The 20,238-nt window shown below is 33.6% G+C and overlaps 1 protein-coding gene across 1 annotated transcript in view; it reads right to left on the reverse strand.

Annotated features, from left to right (window-relative positions):
- The window catches only part of LOC126739399 (puromycin-sensitive aminopeptidase), a 112,997-nt gene that overhangs the window by 27,632 nt on the left and 65,127 nt on the right, over nt 1-20,238 (reverse strand). Inside the window, exons 9-12 of the mRNA XM_050445066.1 lie at nt 13,545-13,714; nt 13,355-13,491; nt 13,105-13,294; nt 12,869-13,048 (exon numbers count right to left, since the gene is read on the reverse strand). Of these exons, the coding sequence (XP_050301023.1) occupies nt 12,869-13,048; nt 13,105-13,294; nt 13,355-13,491; nt 13,545-13,714 (677 nt within the window). The remainder of the gene's footprint in view (nt 1-12,868; nt 13,049-13,104; nt 13,295-13,354; nt 13,492-13,544; nt 13,715-20,238) is intronic.

The raw sequence follows: 20,238 nt of genomic DNA on the forward strand, positions 1-20,238 counted from the left end.
GGTAAATGTCCATTCCGTATTTATCTAGCGTCTAAGCCAGATAAGTACGGAATTAAAATAATGATGATGAACGATGCTAGGACCTGGTATATGGTTAATGCAATTCCATACGTTGGAAAAGTTAGTACTGAAAACAATGAGCTGGTTCCTTCATACTATGTAAGAGAACTTTCTCAACCACTTCATGGAATAAACAGAACCATTACTGTGGACAATTGGTTTTCTTCAATTCCCCTGTTTGAAAATATTCTTACCAACTATAAACTTACTATGATTGGAACCCTAAGGAAAAATAAAAAAGAGGCAGGGTGGAAGGATCTTCCAAATTTGCCTTTGATCAAAATAAAACTTTTTATTTGTTATGTACCTAAAAAAATAAAATTGTTCTTGCTTTATCAACAATGCACTATTCAAACTCTGTTGATCCTGAAACTGGTAAACCGGAAATGATCTTAGACTCCAATGTACCAAGGGCGGACCAGATACCTTTGATAAACTTTGCCATGCATATACAACTGCCAGAGGAACATGACGATGAGGTCAATGAGGTTCTTCTATGGAATGCTTGATCAATGTGGAATTAATGCTGCCGTACTATATAACTTGGCGAAAGTAAAAACAAAAAGCTTAACCGACGGCAGTTGCTCAATATACTGTATTTTCAATTGTTAGAACCTATGCTTCGGGTTTGATTGGAACTTTCAATATTAAGAGAAACACTAAAGACCTATATAAAAGACATTTTGGATATTCCTGAGGAAACATCTGAGGCTGTGGTATTGCAAAAACGTGTAAGATGTGGATTTTGCCCTAGAGGAAAAGACAGGAAAACCAAATTAGTATGCAGTAAGTGTCAACTTGCCATGTGTGATGACCACTGTGGAAAAATCTGTTGCGAGTGTGTAAAAAATTTTTAAAATTACAAACTTGTTCCGTGTAATTTATTAAGGTTTTAATTGTTAGCATTTATTTTTTTAGCAAGTTTTATATTGGGTAGTTTATTTGTTTTCTTTTTTTGTTCCTAATATGAGTAATTAAGTTCCTAAGCAGAAGATTTTGTTATTTATTTTTATAATAAATATATATCTTTATCTGTAATAAATTAGTTTTTTTTTCTCTTTAATATTTTAGTCTCTGATTTAAAAAAAAAATACTACACTATCTTTATTGCTATATAAGATTGTTTTTTCACATATTTTTTTAAAAATAGAACCAGGGTAAAATGGTATTTAATATACAGGGTGTGCCAACAAGGTGTACGGCTAAGATAGCGCCTTAACTATACGAGGTAGAGCAAAAAGTTCTACAGCAAAGTTGTAGGGTTGACAAAAACCTACGAACTAAAAATATTTTTATGTATACTGGGTGTGTCACAAAAAAGTTACTATAAAATATGATTTTTTTTAAATAGTACGCCCTGTATATTATGATACTAAAATGTGAGGTAAAAAGAGTACTTTACTTTGGTATAACGTTTTTAAAATTTCCGTGCGGCGTTGCAACGTTATTAATTTTTTTATGTTATTTTTTGCCTTTTAGAGGGTTCGTTTAACAAATCATAATTAACTTAAAATTTATTCTGCGCCTATGAAACTTGTACCACGGTTTGTTTAGGGTACCTCCTCTTGGCTGACTATGATGATTTGTAACTTTTTAATACAGGATGTTTTTAAAGAACTTTCCAGCTTATCTCAATATAATATAGGAATTAATATCAAATTTTTCAAATGGAACACCCTGTATATTTTTATCTAATTAAGTTTGTCCCTCAAATACCTTCATTTTTTATTTAATATGTCCTATAGCTAAACCGGGTACTTTTTGAGATATTTTAACTTTTCTGTAAAATACTATGCATAAAACGGGTATTCTTTAAGTTTTGATCAAAATTGCTTAGAAAAAATTTTTGAAGAATTAGAATTATTACTTTTCCTACAATTATTTCCTATTAATCTTACAACGTATTTTTGCATAAATGTACCGGGTGTACAACTAAGAGAGGTCGCCGGCCATATCTCAGTAACTAGTCATCCCACAGCATAGGGAAAAAAATATTTCTTATAAAAGCGGCAAAGAGAAATCGTTAGAAATTATTTATAAGTTCGTACAATGACCGCTAGGGAGCGCAATACAACATTGAAATAGAAAAAATTGGTTTTATTGAAAATATTCAAAGTGAATCCTAGAGAAGAATGATGCCATTTTAAAGCATGATAAATTCTAAACATTTTTTATTTCAAACTTTTTTTTCTAATCTGTCAAATAATAGGTGGGGGAAGGGTTGAATATTTATATCTAAAATTCTTGATAACTTTGGATTGGTCTAACGAATTTCTACGAGCTTACTTTTGTTTTCAAGAATAATTATCAGGCTTTTATGTGGTATAATTACTTAGCCGTTTTAGTGGTTTTGTTGAGCGCTAGAGGGCGGTTTGTTTTCCGCCAACTGTACTTTTTCAGCGTTTTTTGTACTTTTTCAGCGATTTCTGGTTCTGTCAACGACGCAACGACTTCGACTGTGTATTGAAAATGAAGGAAAACAGTTTGGGCATCTAAGACTCTAATTTGAGTTCTGGAGTTTTATTTTTATTGTTCAAAAACAGTTTAATTAATAATTTCGGAATAAAATAAGATATCGAGTTGCGGTTTGCGCCAATTTTTATGTTTTTTTTAATGCTCTTTTAGCTTAAGTAAAAAAAATTATATCGTTGTTTTTAATATTTGCCAGAAAATCGCTGAAAAAGTACAAATTAAAACAAACCGCCCTCTAGCGCTCAACAAAACCACTAAAACGGCTAAGTAATTATACCACATAAAAGCCTGATAATTATTCTTGAAAACAAAAGTAAGCTCGTTGAAATTCGTTAGACCAATCCAAAGTTATCAAGAATTTTAGATATAAATATTCAACCCTTCCCCACCTATTATTTGACAGATTAGAAAAAGAAGTTTGAAATAAAAAATGTTTAGAATTTATCATGCTTTAAAATGGCATCATTCTTCTCTAGGATTCACTTTGAATATTTTCAATAAAACCAATTTTTTCTATTTCAATGTTGTATTACGCCCCCTAGCAGCTATCGTACGAACTTGTAAATAATTTCCAGCAATTTCTCTTTGGCGCTTTTATTAAAAAATTTTTTTTCCCTACGCTGTGCGATGAGTAGTTACTCAGATATGGCCGGCGACCTCTCTTAGTTGTACACCCGGTACATCATTACACTAATTTTAAATTTTAAAGATCAATTACAATTATTATAAATTGTATAATGCGGAGGGTTGTTGGCTGAGGTCAGAAATAAAACAGAAACCTGTTTACCTAAATGTCGACGTTTCGACTTATATTAAGTCATCCTCAGGACACTGAAATGGATTCAATTTCAAATGACTTCAATCATTTCAAATACATAAAAAACACTATTAAAATAAATGTTCTTTACGTGTACAAAAATTAAAACAACAAAAAACAAAAACCACGAAACAGTTAAAATTACATTCAGGTACAATCCGTTAAAAAAAAAATTGTATATAAAAAAAAATAATATAAAATTAATTTTCTATACATTACATCTCTTACCTAAGTCTAGGTTTCTTTACTTATAATAATTAAAACACATTTATAAAAGGAGCGTCGAATTATTTTTAACATGGCTTAAATTGTAGGTGTTATTGTGGGCAAATTAGAATCAACAATAAGCCAAGAAACAAATGTTTTTTTCCTTTCGAGCACAAACACAAACACGAAATTATAAATTGTGTTCAATATGACCTCCTAAATTTTGTACGCAAGCGTTTACCCTTTTTGAGAATGAGTCATTAACCTTTTCCAACATAATTGGCGTGACTGTTTAAAAAATCTCCCGAATTTTATTTTTCAAATTTTCACTTGTGGTAGGAGTTGTTTGATAGACTTTTTCCTTCACATATCCCCACAAGAACAAATCCAGTTTGGTCAAATCTGGGGACCTTGCGGGCCAAGGGACCGGCCTACCTCGCCCTATCCACCGGTCATTAAAAAATTTCTAACAGCATGGCTATAATGAGCTGGAGCGCCGTCATGCTGAAACCAAATCCTATCTCGAACATGGTCAGGCAACGTTTGTAGAAGGACATTAAAATCGTTTTGTAAAAAGTTTAAATACATTTCACCTGTAAGATGCCCATTAAAAAAGTGCGGTCCAATAACGTAATGTCCTATTATTCCTGCCCAAAACATTAAGCGACCATCTATGTTGATGATGAATTTCTCGGGTGAAGAATGGATTGCTGGTGTAATAATGAAAATTATGTTTATTAACACTGTCATTATTTTATGGAGCTTCATCCGAAAAAAGCACAAAATTAAAAAATGCAGGCTGACGAATCGTATTTTGCGCCCACTGACAGAAAGCCATTCTTCTTTCATAATCCTGCGGAAGTAATTCCTGCAACAATTGAATATGGTAAGGATGGAATTTTTCGCTTCGAAGCATGCGAGATATTGATGTTGCACTAAAGGGTAATTCTTTAGCAAGCTGCCTAACGCTTTTATAAGGATCTTCAACGACACTTAAAGCTACTGTCATCCTGTTTTCCTCATTTGTAACTGGCTTCACCCGTTCATGTTTTTCATAAATTACACTTCCTGTTCTCTCAAAACTTTCTTTTAATTTTTGAAACACTCGTGCTTGGGGATGTCTTCGTTTAGGATAATAATCATTTTATTGTTCCAAATAATTATAACAATTTTGCAAATACAAAACAAATATATAAATGAAACAAATGGCCTTGATAGTCAGCTTCTCTCCAAAAGGAGAGGCTGTTAAAGCCGTAGAAAAATTCTAAGCCGTACTTACATTTAGTTACCTAACCTAAGCCTAATAAAAGAAAATTGTATGTACAGATATGATCATTCTAACTTCGCCTATAGGAATTATATGTCGCGGTAGGTCTGGCAACGTTGTGACAATATACTCGAAGCAGCGGACCCCGCCGAAGCCCGAAACCGAAACCTTTCAGTATTCTTAAGGCGTGCAAGCGGGGGAGTACTGCTCTGTAGCAAATTGAAAAAAAAAATTGTTTCGTTTGAAATTGAAAGAACTCGTCCATTATCTCAAAGAGACCTACGTAACTAGATAAATAATGAAAACTCTAAGTCTCGTTCTCAAAATATCTTTTTATATCTATTAATCAGGTAACATGTTTCGCTAATAAAGCATCATCAGACCTTATAGCTAGATGATCTGCTAAGTACTCAAGTACTGACAAGGTCATCTAGCTATAAGGTCTGATGATGCTTCATTAGCGAAACATGTTACCTGATTAATAGATATAAAAAGATATTTTGAGACCGAGACTTAGCGTTTTAATTTTTTTCTCTTGTTTCGTTTGAGTCTTTTCTGCTGCCTGTCCTAACAGCAAAAAATAAACTAAAAACCGACTGCAATAATGTTGTAAACATAAATGGACAAGAAATAAAAAAATTCATTCAAAATGAAGCAAAAAATTAAGTTAATTTGATAATATTAAATAAAAATTAAAATTATCTTATGTCAGGTTCAAAAAGGCCACCCTGTTTAGCAGTGCAGTACGTCAATCGATCATAAAACGACCTTCTCGTGTTCGACAAGATTTCAATGGAGATACTATTAAATGCTTGCCTAATTTTAATACAAAGCTCTCCTAAATTAGTAGCCCGTTCATTTTCGTGTCTATAAATCTGTTTTTTTAGGTATCTCCAAAGAAAAAATTATTGGGGGCTAAATCGGGACTTCTGGCGGACCATTTAATAGTACCGTTTCCACTGATTGTTCGATCAGGGAAAGACGTTTCGAGAAATTGACGTACCACTAATGCGTTATGAGCGGGACAACCATCCTGTTGAAACCAAACTTGTTCTAAATTGATATTGAGCCATCGAATAGCAGGAAGAACTTTATCCCTCAAAAGATTAAGGTATTTGTTGGCATTAAGGTTTCCATCGATAAAAAAAGGGCCTATAATATCACTTTAAATGCCAGCCCATATACAGTGCTACAACTGAAAGAACCCTCGCGGAAAGAATGCGGCAAAAAATATTTTCGTTTTTGCAACGTTGCCACTTCTTCTCATAATTTATTATACTAATATGTCTTATGTATTTATTATTACTTTTTTCTAACTTAAAATTACATATTTTATAACACTTTACCAAAACACGCAGTCTGTATTAAAAATTATACTTAATACTCATACGTAATCTACATGATTTATTCAGCGAAGGCGAAAATCACCTTAATTCTTTCATTACCCGAAAAAGTGTCTCAGCTGGCAACAGACCGCACAGATGATCTTGCAGGTGCTCAGTAGAGGCGGGCCCCGAGCGGTGACGTTTCGTATCTGTGTCCTGATTCGTCCAGCCATACACGTGACCTACAATGGTTGTTTAGCACGCGATACATTTCTATATTTTGGGTTTAAAGACTCCTTGTCTGGTTATCTTGCCATAGGCGCGCGTAGAGATTTTGGACGATTTTGCGATTTCGGCATTTATTAATATGCGATTATATTTAACTCTTATTTGTTGTTGTTGCTCTTGTTATTGTTGTTGTTCTTGTTATTTGCGATTTTTTTTTCTATTATTAGTTATTGTGGGTTGTTTTTTTTCTGTTAAAGACATTAGATATTTTATTTTCCTTGATTACGCATTAATGAAAAAAACTATGTTGTGGACCGAATAATTCGGACCCATGGGAATGTTGCTCTTCGCACACCTCCATACATGTGCGAATTAAATCCAATCGAATTGGTTTGGGCGCAACTAAAAAATTATATTCGATCTCACAATACAACGGGTGATTTGGCAATGAAAAATTTGGCACAGTTAGTCCAGGACGGAATTGAGTCTATAACTCCTTTACACTGGGCAAACTGTTGCAAACATGTCATGGAGATAATAAATAATAAATTCTGGGAGACTGATCAAATAATGGAGGAAGTCGAACAACTTATTATTACGAATGCTGGTGGTAACGATGAAACGTGGTGACGAAGAAAGCGACAAAGAAAATTATATACAAGCCTTAGGTATTTATTTGCATTATTATTTATTTAATTTTTGTTTAATATATGATTTTATTTAATTTTTTAGAAAACGTCTACCAAGAACCGGGTAAACACCTATTGCTAGTACATATGGGATGTGTGGTGGACAGAGTTAATCTTTATTAATCTGGCACACACATGTCAGGGTTCTAGATTGACTTGGCAAAACTAGAAAACTAGTCAAGAGTGACAAAAATAGGACAGCTAATTTTTACTTTAAAAAATAAAATCCATAGGGAAAAAATGCCTAGTTCTTTTTTATATTACGGTCTGGTAATTTGTTGATTTAAAATGTTAATTGTTACAAGTCAGTGAATATTAAATATTCTCTTTTTATGACTGAACATGGTAAATGAAACACAGTGAAATTTTACTTAAATTATTTATTTCGGATAGAAATTCAAATTTAAATTTATCAGCAAAAATTATTAATCCGAAACCAAATTCGTGACAAATTTACAAATATTAAATATTTTCAGAAGGTATGTTTTATTTAATTGACATTATCGCGATTGGACTGTATTTTTTGCCGCTCTTTCGAATGGAATCAGTCATTTTTACCTAAAACCATACAGAAAAAAGTTTTTTTCGAAGCCTTTTTTCAAATCTGCCAAAAAGACACTATAAAACTTTATGGAATAAATCGACAAAATACGTCAACTGAGTAATTAATTGAAGTTTCCAAATGCACTATTAGTTCTTTGGTAATGGGTGAACTATTAATTTTGTTTGCAATTTTAGGGCGTCGCTCTACTTATGGGCGATAGTGTATAATTGTATATGATATATCCTTTAATATAAATATAATTTTACTATACTCTATTTCAGAAATGTGTAGAGCAATAAAACCTCATTAGGTATGCAAAAGTGGTACCTGGTGATCCACCAATATTTTATACCACTACCTTAGTTGTGTATTAGTTTCAATGTAAAATTCTTTCTTTTCGTTGATTGCAGGTAGTGCCACCCGGTTTTGGGTCAATTTATGAGTTTTGCCCATTGTTATCCACTGATAAACATTGAAAACGGTTCGCCAAAGGCGTGCAACTGGGACTTGTTTTTTACCTTATAATTAATGTACTTAAATGCTATTTTATTTTAGAAAGTTACTTTTGTTTAAATGGAATAATATATTTTTTTCACAAATTTATTGAACATAATATGTAGAGTAAAACAGTTGAAAATGTCACTTTTGGATCTGGCACTTTTTGAACAGTGTATAACAATTTTAAATTATAATAGATTGTAGTCTTCTTCGTCATCTGACGAACTGTCATCACCTCTTGACATTATAATTAAAGGATCGACTGTCTGATCGATGAGGTTGTCAAGATCCCACATTTTGTCCTCTTGCTTAATTACATGCTGGACTGCTTTTCGCCAATTCTCTGGTGTCGCTTCCGTAATGGCTTGATCAAACAGTAGCTTAACATCTTTCATTTTAAAACTCGTGTTTTGTCTTGCTACAAATCCTTTTACCTGCGCCCATATCAGTTCTATAGGATTTAGTTCGCAATGATATGGCGGTAAGCGCAGTACAGTTATATTATATTTTTCGGCTATATCTTCCACGGCGTATTTCATGAAACGAGTTTTGTGTAAGTTTGCTATTGCCAGCAGTTCTTTTTTTATCAAATTTGCTTCAAACGCAATACCTTTTGCAGTCAGCCAATCGATAATTTCTTGCTTTCTCCAACTTTAAGTTGGCGTCTTCTCTATTCGCCGTGAATGATAGCTTGCGTTATCCATAACCACCACCGAATTAGCCGGAAGAAATTTTATCATTTCACCAAAATAGTCCTCGAAAACGTCTGAGTTTATGTCTTCATGGTAATCTCCTGTGCGAGTCGACTCAAAGGTTAGCAGACCTTCTTTTAAAAATCCCTCTTCGCTTCCAATATGTGTGATTATAAGTCTTTTTCCTTTTCCCGAAGGTACTTTAATACCCGTAGACAGGCCTTCTATGAAAGCTTGGCGAGCACTGGTTATATTTTTGTCTTGCCACATTTTTTGGACTATATAACCTTCGTTAATCCACGTCTCATCAAGATAAAAAACTTTCTTTTGCTCCCTGCGGTACTGCTTGACACTTCTCAAGTATTGTCGTCTCCAACAAACAATTTCGTCGCTCTCCAGTAAAAGTGCTTTGCGGTTATGCTTTTCCCAGGCAAAATCCATATTTTTTAAAGTTTTCCATAAAAGTTTTCTTTTTATCAACGGAATACTGTCATCTCGGCCAAGCTCCATTAAAATTTTGTCTAGGGTGGGTATTTCCTTTTTAAAATAAAAAGAGTGAACTTTTCTTCGAATTATACATTTAGCATTTTCATCAAGGACTTTTGTAGGTCGTCCTGGCTTTTGCTTGGGAGATTCCACTTGACCTGCTACTTTTCTTTCCCGCAACAATTTGAAAATGGTGGACTTTCCAATTCCACTCATTCGAGAACATTTTTCAACAATTTCTTGCACAGTAAAACTAGGGTAATCGTGTTTTATGCAATCATGTACATTTAAAATAATAACTTTTTCACTCAGCGATAGTGGAGAATTTTTAGTACATCTTTTCGTTGGACTGAATACCTCCATTTTTTAAATATTGGGATAATAATATTGTGATTACACTACAGCGTAGCAGTGACTACTAAGTTTAAAATATGATTTAAAAGTATTTATAGTCTGTATATATTACCTGACCCCATTTTTGCATGTTACAAAGCGTTAAAAGATAGGTACCTATACAAAAGGATTATTATATTATTAAAAGTATTTATTTAGTATTTAATCTCTTTCAAAATAAAGACATTTAATCCGTGAAAATTAAATTCATAAATATTATAAGTACCTGCGCCTATGAACTACCACGAAATGTAGCCAAACAGAACGGAATTCCCCAGTTTATTGCTCTATACACTTCTGAAATAGAGTATAGATACAATTTTTGACTCTTAATATGCGATTTAAACTTTATAAATATTTAATTTAAAAACGAACTTCTTGTATAATCTTATTATAAGTTTCATATTATTTTTACTTAATCATTGCGTAAATTATTAGTCCATTTGTAACTGTTTTACATGAATTTATCATATTTATTCTAATTAAAAAAATAATATTATTAAATTGAAAATAAAATCGCCCGCCACTGAGGCAGCCGAATTTCTTACACAATTCGCCTCTGCCCCCTCAGCCGTTGTTACGGTTCTCTCGGTTGTAGGACTGTACATTAACCTTTTGAGGGTATTGTGTACGTGTTGGTATGCTTATGTGCTTATTTTCCCTCGAATAACCCACTGTAATAGACGGATTATGTTTACCACAAAAAGAGAAAGAGGACTCATCTGAAAACAAAATGTTACTAATAAACATTTCATACCGATTTGCCCTTTCCAATACTTCATGGTAAAATTCCATCCGTCTCTCATGGTCCTGTGGGAACATTTCTTGGGTTTCTTGCAACTTATAGCACTTGGACTTATTTCTTTTCAAAATTCTTTTAACCATTAAAGGCTCGATACCCGTTTCTTTGGCAATGGTTGTACTATTGCAAGGAAAGTTCATTTCAGCAACAGCACAAACATTAACCTCTCGAAGCTCCCTTTCTTCGCCTAGTGGTCTAACAACAAGTGATTGCTCATTTGCGTAGCATTTCCTGCAATTTTGCAAGCACCCAAAGGTCTCAAACCTATGGATAATTGCAAAAATTGTGCTGCGGACGGGAATGGGCTGATTTTCGAACGTGAATGCAAATCTGCCTGATAGTTTATCGACAGAGCTGCCGGCATGATACCACTTAATAATTTGCTTTTTTTCCTCAAGAGAACACATTTTAACAAGAAAATAGCGAGCGATTTTAAATTTAATCTTTGCTGGTTAAGCAGAACGCTAGGAATAAAAATAACGTTAAACGTTTAAAATGCAATCTCATATTGGCGGTGCAATGTGGTGGGGATAAGAATTGTCCCATTTTTCGATGAACGAGCGGAGAGCCGTGCGGCAGAAATATCAGTGTTGCCAAACGTATTAATTTGGAAACGGCATGTATTGTGCTCTATGTCTGTCTCATGCGGACTCCATATGTCCCCTCTCGCTTACGCTCATAGACTATTTCCTATAGGCGAGGTTTGAATGATTATATCTGTATATAATATCTTATATTCTCTGAAATGCATATAAACGCCCATAAAAACTCATTCACTGAGAAGCCGCTGTCTGATCCTTCTTTTGAAACAGGATAAAGATGTGTTAAAATGAATAACTTGAAATTTATTTACGGTTGACGCTATGTTATAAGAGAATCCTCTTTTAAAAAGTTCCTTATTGTGCTTGGGGATCGTAAGGATGTGCTTTCTACGTATATTTATATTATGAACATCAGTTCTGTAAACAATTTTCCTACTGAGATAGATAGGACACTGAAATTTAATGATGTTATAAAACAGACAAGCCGAGTGCAGTACCCGCCTATTGAACATTGACAACCAGCTAAGTTCTTTAAGCTTATGTGATACGTGTTGTCCACGTCTTATGCCACATATAAAACGTATGCATGAGTTTTGTACCTTTTGCACTCTCCGGGCCTGTGTTGTATCCACAAAAGGACCATAAACACTATCCGCGAAGTTAAAGTGTGATAGTACGAGTGCGTCACATAGCTCAATTTTGGTTTTCTTTTCTAAGTAATGCCTATAAGGAAAAAGAGATTTAAGGGCGCAGTAGGATTTTTTAATACAAGCTGTTATGGTAAATTTAAGTTTAGTGTCACAAATTAAACCCAGTTTTTTGGTGGAATTTTTAAAAGAAATATTAGCGTTTCCGATACTTAGATCCAACTGACTCAAGAATATCTGAATCTAAGTAATCTGACAATTATTGTTTGACGTTTAAACCAATGTTTCTAAGCAATCTTGATCAACAAGAAAACTTAAAGAATATCCGTTTTATGCATAGTATTTTACAGAAAAGTTAAAATATCTCAAAAAGTACTTGGTTTAGCTATAGGACATATTAAATAAAAAATTAAGGTATTTGAGGGACAAACTTAATTAGATAAAAATATACAGGGTGTTCCGTTTGAACAATTTGAGATATTAATTTTTATATTATATTGAGATAAGTTTGAAACTTCTTTAAAAACACCCTGTATTAAAAAATTACAAATTATCATAGTCAGCCTAGAGGAGGTAACCTAGACTAACTGTGGTACAAGTTTCATAGGCGCAGAATAAATTTTAAGTCAATTATGATTTGTTAAACGAACCCTCTAAAAGGCAAAAAATAACATAAAAAAATTAATTACGTTGCAACGCCGCACGGAAATTTTAAAAACGTTATACCAAAGTAAAGTACTCTTTTTGCCTCACATTTTAGTACCATAATATACAGGGCGTACCATTTAAAAAAAATCATATTTTATAGTAACTTTTTTGTGACACACCCAGTATACATAAAAATATTTTTAGTTCGTAGGTTTTTGTCAACCCTACAACTTTGCTGTAGAACTTTTTGCTCTACCTCGTATAGTTAAGGCGCTATCTTAGCCATACACCTTATTGGCACACCCTGTTTATACTGTCTGAGACCCCACGGTGTCTTTTATGTGCGTTAAAATAACAGTGCCCGTGGAAGATTAAAACCCGACCATATTATGTATATAATCTTCAAGAAATTTTTTTATTAACTTTTAAAAAGGAAAATCCATTACTGGACTCCGCGTCCTAAAATAAGCAATTTAACTATTTTAAAATGTAAAAAAATTACACTAAACTGCAGAACTTTTACCACCGAAATTATTGCCTCAAAATCATACCTCAGTTCCATCAATATGTTTCTCTAACCTCGCCCTAGCTTCTTCAATCGTCTTATCGTCGTTAAGCAGCGCCATCCTACCTAAAACCAAGCTCCTGAGGAGGGTGTCCAAGTGCGTTTCTCCTTTATTACTGTTCCAGCCCAATCGTTTATTCACCTTACTTAGCAGTTGTTTTTGATACTAAAAAAACCTTGTTATGGCAAAAAAGCCAACACAATGACCATCCCACATTATACCTTATCGTATCCCTCCTTAATAGGACCCAAACAACCCAAAAGCTGAGATAACTTGCTTAAGATGTTGCTTATGGACGACCACACATTATAATCGGTTTCGTCTTCGAACGCACGAAGAAATTTCAGCACTTCCACCGTGTTTGTGTGACCCGCTTTCACCATGGCAAAGAGGTCATCTACAAGCCCTAACCTGAAAATTTAATGTATTTTTTCTAACATGTTTTAAGTAAAATTAACTTAAATCAAGTACCTATCTAGAGGGGGTAAGCTCTTGTCTTTGATAGCTGGCACGAACTTCTCCAGCATCTCTGGAGGATATTTTGTACGATAGAAACCAATTGTACCAGGATTTACCTTAATCCAATCAGTCTCTGTTACATCAGGTACCTAAAAGTGGTTTCGATTAGTTTTAAATATTTAACTAAATTTAGAAGACTTACAAATATTTCAGTTTGTTTCTCCTTTAATACTGTAGAAATTACTTCTTTGCTGGGATTTTTTGAGGTAGAAATCGATATAGGGATCATCCATTTGTATGTTTCGGGTGCGGGAGAACCGTCCGCGGTAAACTTGCTCTGGGTTAAAGTTAAATGTACTCCTTTTCCATCAGCTTAAAACATAAAATATTATTTAATTTCCACGGTTTCTTGCAGTGTGAGCGAAAAATAGAAAAGTCAAAAACGTGATAAGAAAAAAGCATTTTAAAAATTAATGCATTTAAAAATGACGAGCAAATTTTGAAACAAAAATAATTAAAATCTTATAGGTTTAAATTTTTTTGTTTGCTAATTTTTTCTTAACATAAAAAAGAAAAATAAACTGCATCAATTAATCTCGGGTAAAAATGAAAATTCAGTGCTACACATTTATTTACATGAACTAAGAAAGCATATAAAACGCTGACCTGAGAGGTGATGATCATACGTATTCAAACTTTCAAGATATTGTTAATGCTTTTGCTGATCACTTTCAAAATATCCATGAAAAACCTACAAAATATCACTAGACATCACTGCCAAATAAATACCAAGTTTGGTATTTATGGAACACTTTTGATTTTTCTTAAATTACAGAAGAAAAGATCTTAAAAGGTAGGGGAAAGTCGGGAGTCGTAAGATAGCAGGAACGTCGTCACGTTCGCCAATTAGGATTAGATTTTTTGCATTCCATTTTATCATCCCATGTCATAAATATGTGAGTCAATCAAGCAAACCAACAACTACAACAGTGGCTGCAATTTAAAAAAAAACTGATAGAGAAGAAAGCATTACGGTCCGTCACATGAGCGTACAATATACAGTGCATCCGTAAAGTAGCGAATAAATTCAATAAAAATGAAATGGACCGTATCTGGAAAAAATGGCCGAACCCGTCGATTTTAATATTGGGTTTAGGGTTTTTCTACGTGGAAATTAAATATACAGGGTGACTAAAAAAAAAGATATGACGTCATTGATATGTTTTTTAAAAGAAAACCACCATTTTTTAATGCAGAATCAGAAAGAACGCATTTTTTTACAAAGAACATGGTACAAATGAATAGTGGTTACATAAGCAATTTTGAACGAAAAATGATGATCAAATTAAAGAAATACCTATCTAAATTAAATGTTGGTATTTTGATTTTTTAGTTGTAGTCAGTGTCAAAAAGTGAATGTATTTTAATGCAATTATTTGAAGTATTTTTATCTATTTGCCAGTGCGGTTTGTTCTTTTTGAGAGACAAAAGCAGTGTCATCCTGCGTTTTATTAGGAACTACACTTTATTACCTACTGTTATTATATGAAATATGAGAAGATTAAGCGAACGTGAAAGAATGGAAATCTTGTGCATGATTGGTTTCGGAGATATGTCGCGTACTCAAAAGGAGGTGATTCAGTTGTTTAATGCAACTCATCCTGATCGGTCGCCTATACGCCAAAACATGGTAAACCGAGTTGAAGGAGAGTTTCGTTAATTCGGGCCTGTTCGGGATACTCAAAAAGCTGGGCGGGGTTCAATAACTGAAGAACATGAGCTTAACGTTCTGTTAACAATCCAAGATAATCCCAAAGGCACAATCACAGGCAGGGCTTCTAATGTTAATTTATCGCGATCTACTTTGCATAAAGTATTGAAAAAAGCAATGTTCCACCCTTATAAAATATTCTTACTTAAAGAGCTATCGGAAGATGATTTTGAAATGAATTTTGTGAGCAAATACAGCAATTATGTAATGATAACAATAATTCTGTAAAACGGATATTTTCTGACGAAGCAATGTTTACTCTAAACGGCCATGTGAACAGACAGAATTGTCGATACTGGGCGACCGACAACCCTCATTGGTTCACAGAATGCGATACACCCTCAAAAATTCAATGTGTGGTGCGGTATAAAGGAAGGAAGAGTTTTAGGACCTTACTTTTTTTATGACACTCTCACTGGTGAGAGGTATTTCGACTTTCTTCAATATGATCTTATCCCCGCTCTGATAACTTTGTATCCGGATTTAGAAGAACCCGACATGCACCAACGGGATCTTTTTTTTCAGCAAGATGGATCTCCGCCACACTATGCTTTACCCATTCGCAATTATCAAGATGAGGTTTTTCCAAATCGTTTGATAGGTAGGCGAGGGTTCATTGAATGGCCACCCAGATCGCCAGATTTAATTTTTTGATGGGGATACTTACAAACGAGTTTAGAAGATTTAAAAAAAAAATACGCCAGGAAATGAAAGATATTACTCTAAATGTCATTGACAACGTTAAAATTTTTTTTAAATCGCCTTGGTTATTGTCAGGTTGTTAACGGTGCTTAATTCGAACTGTGGTAGTATGCAATAGGTTAAAGACCCTTAAAAGTAGTTTTTAAAAATTCTGCGATGGCTTATTGTTTCTATGCGAAATCATAAAGGAAATAAGTGTTAATGTAAAGTTATTGCTTCTAGCCTATAAGTAGGTCGATTAATTATGATAGCGTAAGCAAGTTAGCTATTGAACAAGAGGTTATTATACTTGAATGGAAATAATAAAGTTTTGGTTTTAGTAGAGAATGTGTGTTTTAATTTGAGTACGTTCCATTCGAACAATATATTCTTAATGTTCCCAAACTAAGAATATTATATGGCGACCCTGCCAGCCGCACGTGCTTAAGTTAAGTTTTATAGTGGTAGCACAATGCCTACAGTGCCAAGTTCCATCACAGATTAAAAAGGCTACTAGCTAAAAATTTGTGGTTCCATTTGAAAAGAGTCCAGTTTCCCTGAAAAGAAAGTTAAAAACGATACTTAAAATGGGTAAAACACAATCCAAGGAAGAAGTTATAATAGCACAAAGTGGAAATAGCGGTGGCGTTACTGCTGATGGACGTAATGGCGTATCGGCAATGGAACTTTTGGAGTTGGTTGGTGGTACAGTCGCAGTAATCTGTATCCTTTGGTACTGCTGTCGGGCAAAGAAACCCTAAAGACTAAAATAAGACGTGAAATTACGCGAAGTCAAGAACTAGTTTAATGAACTAAGCAGAACCTCAGTGAGTAGTGAGTTTAGTAGTTAGTGAGTTTTAGTGTTAAGTGGATAAATATGGAGGAGTCTATAGTTATGGATTCTAGTAGAATGGTCTATATGGAGGTTAAAGAGTACGAACAGATTAAATGTTTTAGTAGTATATACGCTTATTTTTATATATTTTTTTCTCAAGTAATTATCAATGGCCAGCGAATTTAAAGAATTATTAGGAAATATTGTACAGTTAAGACGTAATATTAGAAAAGAGCCTCAAGGACATAGAAAAAATATTGAGCGCGTAAACAAATTTCTTAATGAGTTAAAGAAACTTGATGATCAATTTAATGAGTTAAAAATTAATTTTGACAAACATTTAATTTAAATAGGTATTTCTTTAATTTTACATTTTATCATCATTTTTCGTTCAAAATTGCCTATGTAACCACTATTCATTTGTACCATATTCTATGTAAAAAAATGCGTTCTTTCTGATTCTGCATTAAAAAATTGTGGTTTCCATTTAAAAAACATATTGATGACGTCATGTTTTTTGAGTCGCCCTGTATATTTAATTTCCACGTAAAAAAACCCTAAACCAAATAGTAAAATCGACGGATCGCCATTTTTATTGAATCTATCCGCTACTTTATAGATGCACTGTAGAGAAATCGAAATTGTCTCGCTACATCTCAAAATTATATGCTAAGTAAATGCTAACCCATTTTCCTTTAATTTTAATTTTTTCATTTTCTTCTGATTAAAAAAATTTTTAGAATTAATGTAATGTAAAGAATTAATGTAATGTTAAGTAATGTAAAGAAGTAATTAAGTATCAGTTAAAGGCAAGCAAAGCTTAAACAAAAATGAATTGACAATTTATTCGTGCGAGTTGGTAAAGAAACTGGGCCTGAATTATTCTGTGGCACGGGACATTCATTGAGGAGTGTCATTCCACATCAGCAGCAAAGATTTCAAGTTCATCAGATTCTAAAGAAGAAAACTTCTGCATCATTTGCAATGGCGAAAAGGTTGAATAAAAGCAACTCCTTAATGTATGCGATCGAGCTGTACACTTGAAGTGTGCCAATTTTATAGTGTGAAGTGTGCTTATATTAGACGTGTTCATTGTGAATCAGATTAAATATGTATATTGCATTTTCATGACAATTGTCTCTTTTCTTCTTATTTTTCATATTGAATAAAAAAATTGCAAAAATACGTAATTTTTGTTGTTTTCAAAAGTGTCTCGCAACTCCCCGCACTTTTCTAACATTTGAAAAATGTTTATTTCTTTTAATGATAGTTTTAAAAAAATTTAATTTTTATAAAAAAGAACTTAACTAACCGATGCCATTTAAACCAAAACTACAGTTTATAGCCTTTAGATGTTGAAAAACAACACCCGTCTCACAACAACCCACTCTTCCCTATTAAAAAAATTAAATAAAAAAAATCATAAAGGGATGGCAGAATATACACGTTTGGCGAGTTGAATCTTACGGATTGAGTTTTAATGTATTAGACCTAATAGATAGAGAGTAGACAGAGAACGACTGCATCGGTAACCTCCCACCGATAGCGACGCCGATTCTCCGTACCGCTCGCAATGTGAATTTAATTTCGGCTTGCTCGCAGTGATGTTTAGCAAGGGTAGGTTAGCCTCGAATCAAGTATTGGAATTTTACGCGCACACGAAAGATAAAAATTTATGTTGTTTTTTAAAAACCTTTCTTAATAATCTTAAAAACCTTTGGTGAAAACTAAATACAATATTCTAGAATAAAATGAAAAATAATTCTTAAACAAAATAATAATTCTAATTAAATGGATTATTTAATAAGGTGCTCAAATACACCTCCTTGTTGGGCTTCACAGTATCCCAACCTGTCGTAAAATTCTCTACGTACATTGGCTAACATTTCAGGTGTAATGGACCTAGAAATGTTAATAATTCTAAGTCGCAATTCGTCCAAATTAACGGCTCTTTCATGTCGGTGTTGGTAAAGAATTTCCGTCAAATAGCCCCAGAAGAAGAAGTAGTCGCAAGGCGTCAGATCTGGAGATCGCGGAGGCCATGGTATGGTACCTCTTGTGGAAATAAGCCATTCAGGAAAATTGTTTGTTAAATAGTCCTGCACTTGTCTAGCGTTGTGAGCGGTACATCCGTCTAGTTGAAACCAAATTTCCTCAAAATTAACATCCAAGTTTCGTACAGCGGGTATAATATTTTGTTGCAATAAAAGTAAATATCTCTCAGAGTTTAAGGTACCATCAATAAAAAAAGGCCCTACAATGTGATTGGCTAAAATACCAGCCCAAACATTTACCTTTTGCGGGTATTGAGTTCGTAATGGTACACTCAAATGTAGATTTTCCCGAGACCAATATCTCACGACTGAAGAATTATGTCGACCTAGAAGAGAAAAAGATGACTCGTCTGTAAATAAAATATTACTTATGAAGCCGTCATTTTGATCAATTTTTTCTCTTAAGGTTTCACAAAACTCCAAGCGTTTTATTTGATCTTCTGGAAAAATTTCTTGATTGTTTTTAATTTTATAGGCTTTGTACTTATTTCTTTTCAAAATATCACGCACTGTACGACTTAATATCAAGTTCTTCAGAAATTTGGGAGCTAGAACAAGGTTCACTTACTTCCACAAATGCACACACCTTGACCTCCTTTTCAATCCTAGCGTCAGGTGTTCGACGAGGTTCCTGATCGCCACTAGAACATTTTGCACACCGATTTACACATCCCGACTGCTCAAACTTATGCCAGATATTATAAATTGTTTTAGTAGTAGGGACCTGCTGATCAGGATATGCAAATATAAAACGGCCGACAACTTCTTCTGCACTATCCGCATGACAATACCATTTAATGATATTAATCTTTTGATCAACAGTGAAAACCATTTTTATTTTATTACTGTATCCAAATATATAAGTATCAATTTATTACTTGTCTTCGTACCAAAGGTTGAAATAAATTGTAAACATGATCGGCTAACACGTACATAAGTATGCGAGGAATTGCAACCGAACTTTAACCGGACTGATAAGCGCAACGACGACGCGATAGCCGCCCAGGGTGGAGCTAAGTTTGTTCTCGCTCTACTCCGTCTCCTTCATACACATTACGCAAAAATCATATTCGAAATTTTTCAACCGCCGAACGTGTATATCAAAGCCTTTAAAACATATCGTTAATTTTGCATTGGATAAATATATCAATCTATCCTATCCTTATTTAAATGATTTCTATAAGTGTTATGTAATTCATGATCGTAATGTTTTTGTAGGTTCTTCTGCAGTCTATCCCCGTGTTTAATTGAGGCAATCAATCCTCTTGTTATCCATTCCTCTACACTCTTTTTAGTGTTTTTAAACACTTTTATTCTTTCAGATGCCTTCATAATTTTTTGTCATAAGTTTCTTAACAATTATTTTTGTTAAGAAACTTCGGTTCGATTCCTAAACTCGGCAATAGCTTGTTCTTAATTTGTTGATATTTGCTTTTAAACCCAACATCATTTGTTTGTTTATATAATTTTAATATGTAGTAACTAGTCTCCGTCCGATTTTACCAATTTTAACTTAATTTTCTACCCTTGACTTGTATCATGTAGTGTTGTTCTC

This window comes from Anthonomus grandis, chromosome 8 (assembly GCF_022605725.1).
Source record: "Anthonomus grandis grandis chromosome 8, icAntGran1.3, whole genome shotgun sequence".
NCBI lineage: Eukaryota > Metazoa > Arthropoda > Insecta > Coleoptera > Curculionidae > Anthonomus > Anthonomus grandis.